The 19,682-nt window shown below is 46.9% G+C and overlaps 1 protein-coding gene across 1 annotated transcript in view; it reads left to right on the top strand.

Annotated features, from left to right (window-relative positions):
• Nucleotides 1-19,682, top strand: part of KDM3B (lysine demethylase 3B) — a 173,944-nt gene that overhangs the window by 54,504 nt on the left and 99,758 nt on the right. The window contains exons 8-9 of the mRNA XM_075009330.1: nt 3,397-4,645; nt 5,453-5,654. Coding sequence (XP_074865431.1) covers nt 3,397-4,645; nt 5,453-5,654 — 1,451 coding nt within the window. The remainder of the gene's footprint in view (nt 1-3,396; nt 4,646-5,452; nt 5,655-19,682) is intronic.

Below are 19,682 nucleotides of genomic sequence, written 5' to 3' on the forward strand. Positions count from 1 at the left end.
CCAACTTCTGTATAAACGGGCATGGAAGGCTTACATTTTATTGGAAAATGTCAGTAAATGTTGATTTCGTTATATATACAGAAACAAAAACATCCATTGATGATTGAAAAGTACAGATAAGCAAAGTAAGAAAAATGCTATGTCAGACCCTCTTAGAGTTAAGGATATTTATATTGTGTGTTTTAATATATGATGTCAACAATTTGTGTTTTAACAAGTATACAACTTTAATTTTTTGAATCTTAACACTGGCAGTACCTAAACAATTAGTGTCCAAGTCCAGTATTGTCTAACACCCTCATAATTTTGTCTAAGTAGGGAAATTTGAAATGGCCTCATTGATATTCTCTATCAAAATTATTAAATAAAAAATTGCGTTCTGTTATAAGAAGCACATGGGATCTTTTCAGAGGGATAAGGCAAGAACGCTGTGTTTATTGAAAATACTGCACTGTAGTATTATATGCACACAATATACTTAGTTTACTCATGGGGCACACAGCCTGTCTTGTGGTTGCTTATGATTACCCAAAGTTGCTCGCTCTAATCCATTGGGCAGGTGGATTAGATGTGAATGAGGAGCCAGGTTCTGTTGATTTGGATCAATTCTCTGATGTTGGCAAGGTGAGAAGAACCCAACCCTGTAATGGTGCATGCATCTTTTATATGGTTTAGTCCATGGTTCTGATTCTGTCCCATTGCCCCAGGCAGTGGCACATGGGTTTGATCCTTTCCCATGGCCCATGTTTCTGTGTGTCATCACCTACAGATGGGACTTAATTTTCCTCTTCAGGTGGGTCATTGCTGCAGACTCCACTTTTCATTGTTTTTCAGCCACCAAATTTTTGGAGCTAGCCTGTCTGGACAATAGAGGGTAACTCACTAAGCATCCACATTCATATTTCTAGGTGGTTCTCTTACACACCCATTATCACACAGAGATAACACAGTGTTTACAGACTAATAGGACAGCAAAATGGAGTCTTAGATACAAAGTGTCTTTTGAATATAAAATAACGAATATAAAGGGTAATACAAAGATACAAAGTAGTATAACAAATCTAAAGAGTAATACAAAAGTCTGTGTAAGATATAAGGTGATGCAAAGATACATAGTAATACAAAGTTTCCATTTCAAAGATACATTATTGTCCAGGGTTGCTACATAATAAGCCTACATATAAGCAGAAAATGCAAGACGCACGTGATCCCATAGTATGTAAGGTCCAGACTTTCCTCTATAGCCTATTAAAATTCTTTAGGGGCCGGGGGGGAGGGGGGAACTAATAGAAGAAGAACTGATGCAATTTTTGACTTCCAGAGCAGGCTAATGGAAGAGCCCATTAAGGAAACACCATTAATTTGTGTTGCATTCATAGTGTAATTAATTGAATTGTTGATACAGTAAACTTGTAGGAACCATGGTCACAAAGACAGAAATTATCCTCTGACATGAACAGATTTGAAACATGCCATAAGAGATTCAGTCTGGGGAAATTAAGCTAATACACCTACGAAAAGGTAATCTCAAGCCTCCTACATTTTGTAACTGCTGGGAGTCAGTAATGTAGTAACAGAATGAAGTTTGATCATGGTCAGCAAGTTAAACATTTTTGCCATGTCGTTTGGCCCCAACAATGCTGATGGGCTATTAGGCTGCATATGCAAAAGTGTTATGAAGTGGAGAGGCAGTTGTTCCATTTGATATGGCTCTGAGGTACCTACATCTAGAAAACTACATGCAGTTCTGGCACAGTGTTTATGACAAGATTGTTAAATTGGGAATTCAGAGATGAAGACAAAAATGATCAAGGAGTTCTGTGACTCATAAGACAGTCTTAAAAGATCTAGTTATGCATATCTTGATTGAGTGATTAAACAAAAACTTGGATACCACAACGATGTGTGCAGTGGAAGAACCTGGTAGCTATAGAAGCCTACAAATTAAGGACGTAAATAACAAATGGGGTATTGGTCAAATCAATGGTCTGTCCACCCCCAGTATCCAGTCTAGCAGTGGCTAGCATCAGGTGCTTCAGAAGCAGTGAACAGAACAGGTAGTTTGAGTGATATATCTCCCATGTCCCCAAGTCCCAGCTTCTGGCAGTCAGAGATTTAAAGAGACCTGGAGGTTCATGGAATTGCATCCCTGACCATCTTGGCTAGCAATTATTGATGGATTCATCATCCATGAATTTAATGCTTTTTGTTTTTTAAACCCAATCATACTTTTGGTGTTCACATTCTATGCTGGCAATGAGTTCCACAGGTTGGTTGTGTATTTTGCAAAGATGTATATGCTTATTTTAATTTTAAATCTGCCTGTTTAATTTTATTGGGTGACCTTGACTCTTCTGTTATGCGAATAGTAAAGAATTTAGTGTGGGGATGCGAATAAAGATAGGAATCGGGTTGTGGAGTAGTCTCTTCTAGGAAAGTGGTGGAAGCCTCAGTGCTAGGGACTTAAAAATAAAATAAAAAATAAACTGGTCAGTGTTATTGTAAAGAATAGGTTAGTGATTAATAGAGTTATTTAAGATAAGGAAGGGATAAGCATGCTGGTTTCTGAGTATGGTTCTTTCTAGGAAAATGTTTCCCAGGCAACTGAAGACAGTTAATTAAAAGGATATTAACTCTGAATAAAAACTAAGAACCCCAAAAAAGCATAGTAAAGATTGAGTACTTGCTTTCCCATAATAGATCAAAATTCACTAAATGTTAAAGAAGTGTAAACTGATGACAAATACCTGTTCTATAATATGTAGTCTAAAACAATTGCTATTGGAATATATCAGGTAAAATAATTCTCGAGAATCATGGACTCTATAGTAACATTAGTTATGGTACAATTACAGAAATTATACATTTATATTTAAAATTATAAATAGATTACAATCTGAGGGCTAGGTGCAATATGGTACCATGAGAAGATATTTCTTGACTTTGTATGTTATAACATCAGGCTTTTCTGTGAAATATGTACCATTTATGGTTCTTGGAGATAAGATTCCATGTTAGACGGTGACAGACGGTTCATATATCAAGTCTGTGTTTCACAATGTGACAAGGCATTAATAAAACTTGATTGGTCTGCCAACACTTAGTTTGTAGTTGCCATGAATTGGCTAGTTATAGCTGCTTATTTTGGAGATGGAGGAAGGGAGGTTTTGGTATGTATTACTTTGATAGAAATTCTCAAAATTTAAATTTAGAGAGAGCTGCTTTGGCTCAAGTAGTAACTTCTGCTGTAACTTCCTATGTCAGGTATGGGAGGGGCTCAAGACGGATTTGATTCTGTAAGGAGTGGTGATTAGGAAAGTTCTGCTGGGTTTGCTACTTGAGCGTCTTATTAGAGGAAGTAATTTCATTAGTTAATGTACTTGAATTTTGTTTCAGAATTCCCGAAATTCACTGCTGACCTCTTCTGGATTTGGAACATCTCTTCCAACTGCACCCCAGCCTGCAGGATTTGGGGGTGGAAGAAGCCAATCAAATGGAGTATTGTCTCCAGCAAACAAGTCTGTTGGGTTTCCATTTGGTTGTAGTGCTGGGCAAGAGACTCAGAAAGACCCTGATCTGTCAAAGAACTTGTTTTTTCAGTGCATGTCTCAGAATCTGCCCTCCAGTAATTATTTCACAGTCATCTCAGAAAGTTTGGCTGAAGAGCCCTCTAGTGAGGACTCATTCAAGCAGAGTGCGGATAGTCTGGGCTCTGGGCTCTGTAAAAGTAAATCTCTTCTTGTAGCAGACACTAAACCTGGAGCCCCATCTGGCAGTTCTGTGGACCGGAAGCTGCCACTGGAGTCTATGCCAACCCTCACTCCAGCCTTTTCACGAAGCCTCTTGAATAGTCGACCCACAGATAATCATGAAAACCTATTTTTACAGCCTCCAAAACTGTCTCGAGAGGAGCCCTCTAATCCTTTCCTGGCATTTGCTGAGAAGGCAGAGCTCAGTCCTTTCAGCAGCTTTGCATCTGCATCTCAGACGGTGTCTATAGCCCCGCCTTCAGGGGTGGGTCTCAAGGCTACTTCTACCTGGCCAGAAATACAGACCTCAACAGACTCTTCTCTAGCTAAGAAGAAAACCTTGTTCATAACAACTGATTCCTCCAAGATCGTTTCTGATGCTCCTAGTTCGGCTGCTGTTGCTGGCATTCAGAGTCCACCCGCTCCAGGGAATGGCCGTTCCAGCTCACCTATTGGCAGCCTCATACAGCCTATTGAGATGCCCACACTCTCCTCCAGCCCAACAGAAGAAAAGCCATCTGTTGGGCCTGGGCAACAAGACAATCCTCTCCTGAAAACTTTTTCTAATGTGTTTGGCAGGCATCCACCTGGTTTTTTCTCTTCGCAGGTAGAGTTTGCACAGGAGAACAAAGCCCCCTTTGAAGCTGTGAAAAGGTTCTCTCTAGACGAGCGCAGTATGACATCTAGACAGGACTCAGATTCTAGTACCAACAGTGACCTGTCAGACTTGAGTGATTCTGAGGAGCAGCTGCAGGCCAAGGCTTGTCTGAAGGGAATTCCAGAGCATCTGATTGGCAAACTTGGCCCCAGTGGAGAGCGGAATGCTGAACTGCTGCTGGGAAAAGGGAAAGGGAAGCAGGCCCCAAAGGGCCGGCCTCGCACAGCTCCCCTGAAAGGTGAAGCGTTCAGGGCAGGGCTGAAATACATGAGAAAATGAAGGGATGGGATACTGGTTTTTTTTCACTGAACATGTTCTGTATGGCAAACCCTGTGAGTTTTTTTCACCGTGGTACAAACCCTGCATTGCGAGCATGGGCACAAAATTTTATTAAGGTCATAAAAGCTTGCAGGATTTACAGGTGTGATATTTGATGTAATTAACCTGTGGGTAAGTTCACTAGGGAAAGATGGACAAGCTTATCAAGTTCAGGGCACAGTTAACTGACTTGTGCTTCAGCACTAAAGATAATCATTAACAGACTTGCCAATGGGTTTGTTCTTCCATAACTCTATTAAGACAATTTTATGCTTTTATTAGAAGCATATGGTAGTAGCCAGTGGTCTGAGGGAGAGGACTTGGCTTGTATACCTACTCTCTGGGTCTTACCAATTTGGCAGACTCTGTGCCGTGTTGGGCATGAGAAGGGCAAAGGAGTGGAATTTCTGTAGATCCCTTTTGCTAATTTTTCAGCATTTTGAGTGTATACAACATTAGTCAGTGAAATTGTTTTTCATGTTCTGCAGTATTATTTCTTCCTATTTTACCTATCACTGAAGTGGTATGGCATGTTTGTGAAGCCTACTGTGTAGGTAGCTTCCAACAAAACGAGAGGGAGCAACCTGCTGTGCAGGAGATAACCTTGCATAAATTGCTCTGTAAGGACTGCACTTCTCAGAGATTTTGGAACATGTGCTTCTTGAAGTTGTCTGTTTGGTGTTGTAGTTTGACTGATGGGTTCCTGTTTTTTAACCCTTCCGTATAGTTGGCCAGTCTGTGCTGAAAGACATGAGTAAGGTGAGGAAGTTGAAGCAGTCAGGAGAGCCTTTCCTCCAGGATGGATCTTGCATCAATGTAGCCCCTCATTTGCACAAGTGCCGGGAGTGTCGTCTGGAACGGTACCGCAAGTTTAAGGAGCTGGAGCAGGATGACTCAACCGTGGCCTGCCGCTTTTTCCATTTTCGGAGGTGCTGAATCTTTCCTTGCTTCATATGTAATTGCAGAACTATGTGGAACTTCAAATGTGTAGTGTGCAAAGTGTTTTGTTCTTGCACTTTTTAATTTGCCTGGGTACCCTAAAGAAGGTTTTGACCATTTCCAAAAACTGTCACATGGCTGGAATTCTGTCATCCTAAAAGAACAGCTGCCATTCCTATAATCATATGTCAGCTAACTCAAAAACTACAGCTATGTGCCCCTACTGGATGGCTTCATGCCAGGTCCAAAGGGGCAGAATTTATTTCCAGTGCTCAGTAAAACTTGAGTGCTGAACAGTAATGCTTTTTACTGAAACAGCTATTTTTTTCTTCTTTTTTTAATGAGTTTGGAACTGAGTTAGGGTTTTTAACCTAACTAACAACTAACTGAAGGTAGCTAGTTTTAAAGCTAATGTGGAGAAAATATGTAACTGTCCTTAAGGGTAGCTCTGTTTCTCTCTAAGGTACACCAGCCAGTCATGCTGCTCCTTAAAGAGTTTTGTCTTTTGATCTCCATAACCATGCCCTCCTGACTGTGTGCTTGCATGGTTTGGAGAAAGATAAGCAGCTAAATTTTAAAAACCGATGACTGATTCACAGAATACTGCTGTAGTAATCATCTTCAAGTACTTGCTCACATATGTTCCATGTGCACCCTTCTCAGAGATTCTTCCTGATCAGGCTGGCCCTAGCATCCTTTGGTGCCATGTGCTAATCCACCAGTATAAGGGGAGCTGCCAGCCACGCTCCCTCACCATTCCTTCTAACTGCCTGTGACAGTTGCTGGAATGACCCCTCTTGCTTCAGCAAGACCACTTTTCAGTGGTTTTTGAACTTTGAGTCATAGTTGTTGAAAGTCTTCTTTTGCCCCAGGGCATGCTGTGGTCCCAGCACAATGTGCCAGTTGTGGTGAATCTGTGCCTGTGAATGACCACACTCCAGCTGTTTGCAGTGATTGGGAGAAACTCATGTGAGGGACCAGTTCCCAGATTTGTTGGGACTATTGGACCATGCTCATAAAAAAGATTGAAAAGTAGTCAAGGATGTCCTAATGGAAGTCACTCAGGGGGCTAGTCTGCACTTAATTGCATGTACGGCTCTGTGGTTGATTGGTTTTTTTTAAAAAAAACTCTCCATCTACATCCCAGCGCTCAATAAGTAGATTCTAAGCAGCTTGAACACCAACTTGCATACTGCTGACTTCTCAATGAAGTTACTTGAAAAATAAAATTTGCAATGTCATGCTAAAAACAATGTAGATTAACCAGGATTAAAATCAATTTTATTAGCCGTGGAAACTCCCACAGTGCCCCTTGAGGTGTCTTTTCAGGTTATTGCTCCAGGTGAGCAGGAAGTAGGAAACAGGAAGCCCAGCATTTTGAATCCATTTCTTTATGATCAGCTTGGTGATTGTATCTAGCCACTTTAGAGAGCACAAGCATGCAGCCATCAGGAGAATCAGGGTCTGAGTTTATCTTGTGGGCTAACCCTCGCCCTACCACAGCACATGGTTGCTTGGCTGTGAGGACCATACAACGGCACATGAGATAGCAGAGCATCATGTCCTGTGTGGGATGAAGGCTTCTTTCCTGCACAGGATATAGCAGGAGAGGCCGAGATTTTTTTCAGTGGTTCACATTTATACATGGAGGCCCTGCTCCCCGACAGACACCATGCAGTTGGGGATCTAGCCCCCACCTCACCGTGCAGCAAGCCCCTCCCAGGCACCATATGGGCCAGCCCTTGCTTCATCACAACACGTGGTGGCTAGTCTCTGGGGGTCATGCTTGCATGAGAGGCCAATACATTTCTTTTCTGTGGTTTACATTTGTTTGGAGCAGTCCCCTCACTCCCACAGGTGCCATGCATCCGGGGTCTATCACCTGCCCAACCACACCACGTGACTAGCCCCTGACCCAATAAAAATATGCACCTGTGGTGCAGTGTGGACCTTGCTTGCAGAGAGCAGCATGTCCTGGCTTGCATGTGGTGAAAGCTCAAGAGTGGAAAGACTGGGGGAGACAAGGGGAGGGGGCTGTAACCAGGGGGAAGCCTTCCCCTCAGCAAAGGTGTTTGGGGACTGGCTGTCACTTGGGAGTAGTCTCACCCCCATGGCAAAGATGTTTGGGGGGTTGTTGCCTGGGTCATCAACAGAACCCCCTGGCTACTCTCTGCATGGGGCCTTACCTATATGCTGATGCCTGCCCAATTCTAACAGGAGCCTCGAGTGAGCCCCTGTCTGCCAAGGTTTGGAGGGGCCAGCGCTGCAAATAACCATATTGTGGCCTCCTACCCGCCCCCTGCTCCCAACTACCCAAAACGTGTGGCTTGGGGAAGTCACACAATCTCTGCAGTGTTCTATTTGCTGCATTTTAACAGGGGGAAAGCAGCTTTCTGGCCTGCTACCCTGCCCCATGAAAGGTGCTCTTTCACCAGAGGGGACCACTGAGGTTCCTGTTAGCATGGCACAGACACCTGGAAGACAGGCACCCAAATCTGTGGGATTGCTAGCTCCCTGTCTTGCTGCCCTGTGAATGAAGCTTGTGTGGTTTCTCTGTTCCTTCCTTCTCGTACACAGGCAGTTACTTTACTATGCATCTAACCCACTGGCATTCTCTCTCTGCTTTTCTGCATGTGATTTGGCTTTAATCCACTATGGAATTAAAGAGAGTAAGCCGTGCTAGTCTATACACTATCAAAACAAAAAGCAGTCAAGTAGCACTTTAAAGACTAGCAAAATAGTTTATTAGGTGAGCTTTCGTGGGACAGACCCACTTCTTCAGACCATAGCCAGACCAGAACAGACTCAATATTTAAGACACAGAGAACCAAAAACAGTAAGCAAGGAGGACAAATCAGAAAAAGACAATCAAGGTGAGCAAATCAGAGAGTGGAGGGGTGGGGGGGAAGATCAAGAATTAGATTGAGCCAAGTATGCAGACGAGCCCCTATAGTGACTCAAAGTTCCCATCACGATAAGGGCTCGTCTGCATACTTGGCTCAATCTAATTCTTGATCTTCCCCCCCACCCCTCCACTCTCTGATTTGCTCACCTTGATTGTCTTTTTCTGATTTGTCCTCCTTGCTTACTGTTTTTGGTTCTCTGTGTCTTAAATATTGAGTCTGTTCTGGTCTGGCTATGGTCTGAAGAAGTGGGTCTGTCCCACGAAAGCTCACCTAATAAACTATTTTGCTAGTCTTTAAAGTGCTACTTGACTGCTTTTTGTTTTGATATGGAATTAAAGGTTTTCTTTTACCGGGTGCCTGTTCACATGATTTTCAATGGAGGAAAGGAGCCTAACCACTAGAAAGTGAGGCACTCTGTCTTTCCTTCTTTTCTTCTGAGTGATGCTAACCATTTTATACCAATGCCCTCTGGGATTCCCCACTTTTCCTGATTTCCTTCTGAAAATTAGCCATTTGGTTTCAGAGGGAGGGAATGCAGGCAATGCAGTCTGGGAAGATGACAGTGGGCACTATCAGGGCACATTTGGTTAAAAGCTTTGTGATGCAGATGACTGAAACAGTATCTCATTACGGGAAGAGACTTCTGCAAAATGGCTGTTTATTTTGAGGGCAGTGCAATGTGGGAAGATCACATCACACTCCCACAACCAGTTGCGGGGAAACTTTTTCCAGAATGCAGCAGCAAAAATACCCAGAATGCAACGGGGCTTAGCGAACTGAGGGATAGGGTCCCACAATACACTGCTACAACAGTCAAACGTCAGTTAGTGGGAACACAGCAGATACAGACGCTCAACTTTGACTTTATAAAATTCAGTGGTACAAATTTAGACTTTGATAAATTCAGCTTTATTTTGTAGCATAGATGTACCCTCAGACTGGTCTCAGGATTCTCCGATTTAATGCTAAGAATTTCAGCCTTGGTGTGAAGCACTTATGCAGCACTGTTCACACTGGTGCCGAGGAAGAAGCACAAAAAGCAACACCTTGACAGAGGACACTTGCCAATGCAAAAGAAGGACAAACTCAAGGAAAACAGCAGAGTGCAACCTGCGTTAGGCCACATCTTCAGTCTGGTTCTGTGGTGGTACTGTCAACTCTGCCAAGAGCATTGAGTCTAGTGTGGGGCCCTCAGCTGCCCCACGGTAACTATTGTGGCATCAGTAATCAGATAGTTCCATTGATCCCTGAAGCCTTTTCAGCATCCCGCGTCTGACTTTTCCTCCTGGTTCCCCTGACTTGGGTAGGACAGCGCAAATGGCCATGAGCAGGAAGGAGCCCCTCGTTTGGTGCAAGCCACCTCCTCCTCCTGACTGAATGAGAGTGTCTTGAAGCCAAGTAATGCACTTCCAAAGTATGACGTTATGACTCATCGGGATCTGTGCCAGCAAGGCGGTATGAGTATATATACTCCCACTTCCCACCAAGATCCCTTGTTGTTTTGGCTACTGGTGACATTGGCAGGTGGACCAGATGAGGGTTACCCCCCAAATAGGAGAGCATTTGTAATCTGAACTTGTTTGGGAGAAAAGTTTATTTACGGGGTATCTTAGACCTGCATGTATCTAATCTCCCCAGTAAGTCCTTCAGGTACAAATACAGTATATGGGACTCCTTAGTCAAGTTTAAAATCACTGCTTCAGGACTCCAGGCAAAAATTCTTTGCCTTCTTGGAACTAGGGATATTAAATCCTAACTGGTTAAATGCTAGTTTTAACTGGTTAACTGATTAAACAAGGATGACATGAGGGGTGGCTGGAGAGGTGAGGCTAGAGCACCCCCATTTGCAGTGCACCGAGGACTGGGGCTGCTCTGGCTTGGCTGAAGCATCCCTGCCTGCACCACTACTGCCAGGGTTTGGGGGAGGAGGGGTGGTCCAGTGTTGCTAGAGCAGCGCCTGTTTGCAGTGGCCTGGCCTGGAAGCACTGTGGGCAGGGGTACTTTGGCCTGGCTGGAGCAGTCGCCATCTGTGACAGCCCTGGCATGGGGTCGGAGTGCTTCAGCGGGCTGGAGCAGTCCTTGGTCCATGGCCTCTCAGCTGCTCCTCCCCAGGGCCACTGGGAAAGGGGTACTGCAGCTGGGCCCAGTACCCCTGCCTATGGTGACCTACGGCGGGGCAGAGGTAGGGGTGGCTGATCCAGCCCTTACCAGTTAACCATAAATGGTAAACTGGTTTCACTGTAACACCTGTACTCAGAAGAGGGTAAGAATGTCACGAGTACATCTCTTCAACTGGCTGTGGATGCAGCTGATGCAGCAGCCAAGACAATGGCCTTTGCTGTCACTGTGAAGCAATGCTCTTTGCTTCTGTCCTGTCGTCTTCCTTCTATGCCAGGCCATGCTTCTCCTCAGCTATCATCTGTTTCAGCCCCATCTCCACTGCTGCAATCTCCATCACCCCAGGGCTTGGAAGTGAAGACAGCACTCGCATCAGATACAGAGGAGTGGGAACCTGCCACGTCTCCTCTTGGCCAGTTGTCCTCTTCACCGAATGAAGCTGTAATTCCAGGGGACATTGTGCCCCTAGACAATATAAAGCAATTCAACACGTTGTTTAAGAGGGTGGCCATTAGCCACTTGCTGAGGTCCAGGAGAAATGGCGCCGACCGCTTAGAAACTTACAACCAGCATAGTTTTCTAGAGTAGGCAGAAAGAAGAAAGAAAGAATGGAAGAAATGGAAGAAAACATTGTAGAGATGCCTGATGAAATATGGCAGACCCGTGCTTCTGAACTAATAAGAGGTTGGATAAGAAATACTTCGTTCCTGTGAAGGGGATGGTGTTTTTATTTGCACACCTACAACCAAACTCCTTAATAGTCAAAGCTGTGCTATATAGATTGTGCACACAACAGTTTAGGGGAGCAGCAACAGACAAGGAAGCCAAGGAACTTGACATCCTTAGCAGGACACTATATTCTCCGGCCACTTTGCTACTTTGTTTAGCAAACTTACGTGGCTCTCCTTTGAAACTACGACTTTGACAACTACTCTAAACTGATGCCATTATTAGAATACCTACCGGAATCTAAGAGACCTGTCCTCAAATCGCTGGTTAAGGAGGGCTGTACCACTGCCAGGACAGCTGTTCAGCTTGCTCTGGATGTAACTGACACAGTGGCAAGAGCCACAGCAGTTGTGATGCCGCATCCCTCATATTTACAAGCCACTGCCATACCTAAAGAACTGCAGACGAAGGTGGAGGACCTGCCCTTTGATAAAAAATAATTTTTTTTCCCGAGAATATGGATGCTGTCCTCCACGCTAATAAGGACTCCCATACTAGACTGTGCGCTCTAGGGATGTATACCCCACCCTACAGGAGGCAATGCTATCACCCCTACCAAAGGCGCTGTGAAACTGGCTTTTATAAATCTCAGCCTTATCAGCCAGCCACGCCTTACAACCAACCCTGCTCTCAACAGAGACTCCAGAGGCGTGGAAATCAAGGTGGGCATAATCAATCTTCTCAGTCCACCAGACAGCAAGTTTGACTTGTCGGTCTGGAGCAGCAAAGTCACCATTGTCACTTCACAGACTCCCTGCATGTTCCACCACTGGTTGAGGCCCTTTTTACATCAGTGGGCCTCCACCACCACTGACAAGTGGGTCCAGGAGATCGTACAATCAGGTAACGCCGTTCCATTCATCTCCATTCCACCTCCCACACCACCCACCCTGTCCTTGTTCAGGTACCCCTCTCATTAGAGTCTGCTGTGTGAGGAGGTGAGCTGTCTCCTTTCTGTAGGAGCAGTGGAACAAGCTCCCTATAATTTCAGGGTCAAAGGTATCCCCACTACTTTCTCATGCAGAAAAAGAGCAGTGGTTGGAGACTGATACTGGAATTGTGTCTACTGAACCGGTATGTGCGCAAACAGCGGCTCAAGATGGTGATATTGGCCTCAATGATTGGTGTGCAGTCTTGACTTCCAAGATGCCTACTTTCATATCACTATTCATCCTGCTTGCACGTGGTTCCTACGATTCACAGTGGGGTGAAACACTTTCAGTACAGGGTCCTTCCATTCGGTTTCACAACAGCCCCCAAGATGTTCTCTAAAACTCTGGCGGTAGTGGCAGCTTACTTGTGTCAAGGTGCCCTGATACTTCCCTATCTCAACGACTGCATAATAAAAGGCCCCTCTCCTTTGGGGACCATGCACGGTGCACACTATAGAGTCGGTCTTTCACTCTCTAGGCTTTCTCATCAACGAGAAAAAATCGACCTTCCAACCTACACAGGATCTAGAATTCACTGGGGCTTGACTCGATACAACCACTGCGAGAGCGTATTTATCCCTCCACAGGTTCTAGGTGATTCAGGACCTTGTAGAGTTCCTCAGGGCAGCCCCACAGTCCAAGTGGTGGTATGCCTCAGACTCGGGCCACATGGCAGCAACAACCTTTGTAGTGCTCCATGCCAGACCCCATTTTCGTTTGCTGCAACATTGGCTGGCTACTATCTACAACAGCACTCGCTGCAGCCTTCACCGCTTGGTGGTACCTCTGCCTCATGTTCTTACGTCTCTTCACGGGTAGCAGAGCGGGGAGTATCTTCTTTCTGGGGTCCTGTTTCATTCCAAACAACCATCCTGACTCATTACCATGGATGCCTCCTTGCTAGGGTGGGGAGCTCACGGGCACTTTCACCATTCAAGGGCGATGATCCCTGCAAGAAAGCCTGCTACACAACAACCTCAGAGCTGTTCTCAGGGCCTGACCACTTCCAACGATACATTCAGGGTCCAATGGTAAAAATGTTAACAGACGATGTGGCTACAATGTATTACATAAATCTCCAGGGAGGGGCCTGCTCACACTCCCTCTGTGTGGAGTCAATCCAACTGTGGAACTGGTGCATTCGGAATGACATCATGCAAGTGGTGTCTTTCTTACCTGGTCTCAGCAGTGTTGTGGCAGACTCTCTGACCAGATGCTTTGCACCGGACCACGAGTGGGAACTTCACAGTGGAGTTGTCCACTCCTTGTTCCAGCATTGTGGCTCTCCCCTCATCTACCTCTTTTCCACCTGTCGCAACATGAAATGTTGCCATTATTGTTCCAGAGTGGGAGTGGGGCAGGGATTGTTAGGCAACGCATTCTTGAGGACATGGAGGGGCCCTCTCCTTTATGCCTTTCCCCCTATGGTTCTTGTTCCCAGGGTACTTCAAAAAGTCAGAGTGGACGAGGCTACCATGATATTAGTGGCCCCAGTGTGGGCACAACAGCACTGGTTCCCCCTCATGCAGTGAACGTCTGTGTACCCTCTGTGTCCTCTTGTCCCTCTTACTGGATCTGCTAACATGGGAACAGGGAACCCTCCAGCATCCTCAGATACACAGGCTACATCTTACGGTTTGGTTCCTAGTTGGTTCAGTGAGTCTGAACTCCTTTGCTCTGCACTGGTCAGGGAAATCTTAGAACACAGCCAGAAGCAAACTGCTAGGACTACTTACCTCTCCAAATGGTGCAGGTTTGCTGGCTGGTGCTCAGTACATCAAGTGGAACTGATGTTGTCTCCGCTCAATGCTATTCTGGACTGCATACTGTATCTAAAAGATTTACGGCACTGGGGGGCACATTGATGGGTTCTTGGTGTTTGCGTACCTGATTACTAAGAGATTTCTCAAGGGGCTCATGCACAGACCGACTTCTCCTCCTTGGAGTCTTGATCTAATACTACGGGCATTGATGAGACCGCCGTTTGAAGCCCTGGCTACTACCCCTTTTAAGTTACTTACCATGAAGTAACCTTTCTTCTCACCATCGCATCTGCCCGTAGAGTCAGTGAAATATCCGCCCTTATGGTGGGGCTTCCGTACACGATCTTCACTGAGGACAGAGTGACCCTCAGACATCATCCGGCTTTCATTTCTAAAGTCTCTTGTGAATTTCACATCAATAAACCAATAGTCTTATATGCATATTATCCTAAACCCCATTCATCACTGCAGGAAGTGGTGCTACATGCTCTGGATGTCTGCAGGGCACTTGCCTTTTATATAGACAGGACAAAAAAGTTCCGAAAAACAGAACTCCTGCTGGTCTCTTTGGCAAAGCATTCCAAGGGCGAATCTCTATCGTCCCAATGGATAGCTCATATCATCACCACGTGCATCTCCCAATACTATTCTTCCAGCCAGATGCCTCTCCCAACACAACCACGGGCTCATTCCTTGTGAGTGGTGGTGACTTTGACAGCCTTTCTCAAGGTCAAGGGAATTCCCTATAGAGACATCGGCTGAGCAGCCACCCGATCATCCCATGATACTTTCGTGAGACACTATGCTATGCGGGACAGATGGGCTGCAGATACTTTGTTAGCCACTGTGGTTCTCTCTGCTCCGTTTATATGATGACTTCTTTTTCTTTTCCCTCCTATAATTACTGGGGAACTGCTACACAGTTGCCTACAGTGGAGTACCCACGGGGAAATCACTTGAAAAAGAAAATGAAGTTACTCACGTCAGGGCAGTAACTGTTGTTCTTTGAGATGTGTCTCCCCGTGAGTGCTCCAAAACCCACCCTCCTCCCCACTTTGGAGTCCACCTTATCTGTCTATCCTTTTTCGCAGGTTCTGGAGTGGTTTCGAGGAATGGGCTTGAGCCAGTCCACGCATGTTATCAAAAGAGTGCAAACCGAGAGACGCAGCAGCAGCGCATGTGCAGACCAGCCATATACAGCTATGAAGAGTCTCTGATCTGCAGCACCAGGACAAGCTCAGCACCTACAGTGGAGCACCCATGGGGACACACATCTTGAAGAACAACAGTTACTGCACCGAGGTGAGCAACTTTGCTTTCTTGCTTCTGAATCCTGCCTTTCCTTTATTTTTGGACAGCCTGTCTCACTTCAGCCTGGTGTGGTCCTGCATAACATTGGATTGCTGGGTGTGAAGAACAGTTGCAATCCACTATACTGTTTAGTTACATCTGACCTTTCCTCTCTCCCATTCCCGTCCCTCTTCCTGGGCTGCTCTTGGGTAAAGAGTTGCTTGTGAGAAGTATAGTCCCTCCTGCAGGTGTGGACCATGGAGAATGTCAAGACTTGGAAGTAAAATTCCTTCTTCTCAATATTTCCTGCTCCCAAAGACCAAGGAGTGCTTTGGCCCATTTTATAGCTGTGTCTCAAGAAAATGCAGTTCCTCATGATCTGCATCGTTCCCTCCCTGGATCTAGAGTACTGATAATACTGCCATTGATTTAAAGGAACCTTACTTTCACATTTCTGGCTCCCATGGGCACAAGATTTTTCAGGTTTATTTGACCCAGTGCGGCTACCGATTCATTGCTGTCCTGTTCATCATATCCACAGCACCTTGGATTTTCATGAAATACATAGAAGTTTTTGCAGCCTCCTCAGATGGCAAGGCAGTGAGGTCAGCCTGTACCTTGACTAACAACCGGCTGATCACGGCCTTATGTACAGAACTGTATCAGCCTGATCCAAGGACTTGGGCCTATGGATAAATGAGAAAAAAAATCATCTAGAATTTATTTGGGCAATGTTCGACTCAACCTAAACCAGAGCCTTCCTTCCAGAGACTCAGTTCCAGGCTGTTGGATCCGATATCCAAAGTCATGGTCCATGTCAAACATGGTTGCATGTGCTTCCATGGTTCAGAATACAAGGTGAGTCTCTGGCCTCTGCAAATGTAGAGAGCATCAGTATGCTGTCCAAATAGACGCCACTTGGACTCATTGCTCACTTTTCCACCTTTGGTCCAAACTCCCTTGAGTGGCGGAAGGACCACCAGTAACAGTAATGGGAATTTCCTTTGTTATTTCACAACCACGCATGTCTTTAGCTTCAGTTGCCTCAAACTTAGATCGAGGAACTCGTCTCAGCAGCTGCAGGACTCGGGGCCTCTGGTCTTAGGAAGAATTCTCCCTACCTATAGCTATCAGGGAGCTTGAGGTCATGCACTTAACCTGACAAGCGTTCTTTCCCCAGATCTCAGGCAAGGTGGTGCAAATCCTGATGGACAGCATTACAGTCTTGTTTTATATCAGCAAGCTGGGAGGAGCTCCATCCTTTACCATTGTCAGGAGGCCATTCCTCTTTGAGATTTGATTGTGAAACACTCTCTCCACCTCGAGATGTCACATCTTCCAGGAACCTGGAATGCATTGGTGAATCATCTGAGCAGATGCTTCACCAGAGGTCATCCAGTTCATCATCCAAAGGTTGGGAACTCAATTGGGTAGACCTGTTCTTGACTCTTAAGAGTACATGAAATGCCATTAACTTGCTCACTGCATGGGGACAGCATGGGCTCCCCAATCCAGTGCCTGTCTGCTCTCTTGAACAGGGCTCCTGCACTATGTTTCTTCCCCTAGTCCTCCTGATTCCCAAGGTAGTCCTGAAAATCAAATGGGACAAGTTGAGAGTATTCTCCTAGCCTTGTCTTGACCACTGCAATGCTGGTCTGACATGCTGCTGGCTTTGCTCTGTCCAGAACTACTCTTACAAGACCACAGCTGGCTTCTTCAAGTACACGTCACCTCCCTTCAGTCAGTTGCGTGATTTATACGTGGCCAAACCAAGAGGAATAGGCCTGTTTGGAGCAAGTTTGCCAGTTCTTGCTAAATAATAGGTAGCCATCCACTAGGGATGCCTATCTTGATATGGGTGCCTCACTGAAATCTCTCCCCTATCAAATCTCTCGTTCGGACTGTCTGGCATTCTTGCTCCATCAGAAGCAGCAAAGTTCTGTCTTGTGTCTGTCAAGGTGCACTTGGCAATAGTCTTGATCTTCCACCTGCTGGTCAATGGCAGATCAGTGTTCTCTCACAAATTGCAGTCCTGTTCCTTAGTACACCAGAAGGACTCTGTCCTCAAGTTTGTGAACTGATTCCTTCATTGGACTTAAAACTGGTTCTATCTAGGCTCATGGGCCCTCCCCTTGAATCAGTAGTATTATGCTTCCTGCTACTCCACACTTGGAAAGGTATCTTCCTGGCGACAATCACTTCAGCCACAGGGGCTCTGACATCAAAAGGGTCCTTCTATCACATTCCCTGTGTACATGGTGTTCTGCAAGGATAAGGTCCAGCTGGAACACCCCCAGCTTTCCTGCCAAAGTTAGTGCCACAGTTCCATACAAACCAGGCTTTTCTTCCCAGTCTTCTTCCCACAGCTTCACAAGAACTCTGAGGAGCAGCAGCCTCACTCATTAGACCATGGCTCGCGAACTGAGGGGTGTGCCCCCCTGGCAGGCTTGAAGAAATTCCAGGCGGGGGTGCGAAGCAACCCCAGGCCCCCCCCCCCCCCAGTCATTCCACCCCACCCAAGAAAGAGCCGGCCATTTCTTCCAGCACTCAGCCCCTGCCATTTCCCAGGGCAACCTGGCACAGCCACTGTAAAAAGCAGGAAGCCAGCAAAGGTCCACGTGGAGCTAGCTGCCTCCAACAAAGGTGAGTGAGTGTGGGTTGGGGGAGTAGGGGGCGAGCAGGTTCTTCTTCGAGTGTCCCCGTGGGTGCTCCACATTAGGTGTTGGGCTCGCCCGGCGCCGCAGATCGGATCTTCTAAGCAGTTTCTGCCGGACCGCGCATGCGCTGGTGCACGCCGCTCCCTTGCGCGCTCCTGGCCACGTGCGCGATCCGGTCCCCGCCAGTTCCTCTTAACCGCTGTCGGCTGCAGACGGAATCCGACTAGGCTACGGCCAAGTTAGCGTATTCAATGGTTTTAACTGTTTTTCTTTAAAGTTTTCAAGTTCTTAGGCTACTGTTAAGTTAGCCAGTTGTTATTTTCAAAAAAAAAAAACAAAAACAAAAACAAGAAACAACAAGCGGGACGGCATTCAGTCCAGTCCCAGTAACAAGCGGAGCACCAGAGGCCAGGAGCCTAGGACCATTAGCCCTCCTGCCGCGGCAGGCTATCGAAGAGGGGGAAAACAGCACAGAGAAGGTGCTAAGTACCCCATTAACAACTAAAAGACTCACCAACAATGTCCTCTTCAGGATTCAAGGAACGTGAATCTTGCCGAGAGGCAATGCCAGCGTCTGATGGGCACAGTCACTGCATAAGGTGCCTGGGGGAGTCCCATGTCAGGCAGAAATGCTCCTTCTGTGCAAAATTAACAGCCAGAGCAAGGAAGGACAGGGAAATGCAGCTTAAAATGCTGCTCTTCGACAAGGCCCTCCAGCCAGACGTGCCGGAGCAGCCGCAGAAGGAGGGACCCTCCGGGGCCCATAAAAGGAAAGCCGCCTCCCTCACCCCATCAGCGCAAAAACGGAGGAAAGTCTCCCCAGCCCGATCCCTGCCGGCAGCAACAGCGAGCGGGACGGGAGGAGCGCACAGCCCCCCAGCCGCAGCAACAGCTGATTGGCGGCGGCACGGAGAGCCCCGTGGAGGCGGCTCAGCCTCCGATAATCCAAACAGCCGCCCCGCACCGCAGGCAGGGCGGCGGCTAAACGAGCGCCGGTACCGGCGGGACCGCAAGCAGCGGCACCGACCCCGGGGAACCGGCGGTGCAGAGCGCGCAGGCACGCAGCCTGCAGGCACCGGAGGACACCGCCCGTGTGGCACCGCCCATGAGCGTGCCGAGCACGGCGCGGACGGGGCCGAGATCCCCTACACGTCAGGGGGCGGAGCTACCCCCTCAAGGGAGGGGGAAGGCTGCACAGAAAACAAGGCACCGCAGCCCCTCTCCAGACAGGGCTGCAGAGTTGCTTTCTCTCAGTCCTCCGCTCATGCTGCAGACTCCAACTAGAAGGCAGGGTCCCCCCTAGCCTACCCGGAGCCCCCGTCTCCATTTTTACAACCAGCCTCGCCCTGGCTGGGACCACCTTCACCCTTCCTGGGGTTTGAGCCGCTGGAGTACTATCACAAATCGCTTTCTCCAGTGTCCCAGGTCTCTTGACGATCTTGCTCCCCCAGACGCAGAGGGTACGCACCAAGGGAGTGGTCTAGGTCACCTTCCCAAGAGCAGTGCCCATGCTGCCATGGTCGCCCCTATCATGCGGGGCATAGACACCACCGGCAATCTACCAGGGAAAGATCCCCACAGATGGTCCCATATCCCCGAGGGCAATTGCGAACGGGGACAGAG

The sequence above is a fragment of the Carettochelys insculpta genome, chromosome 15, assembly GCF_033958435.1.
Source record: "Carettochelys insculpta isolate YL-2023 chromosome 15, ASM3395843v1, whole genome shotgun sequence".
In the NCBI taxonomy this organism is placed as follows: Eukaryota; Metazoa; Chordata; order Testudines; family Carettochelyidae; genus Carettochelys; species Carettochelys insculpta.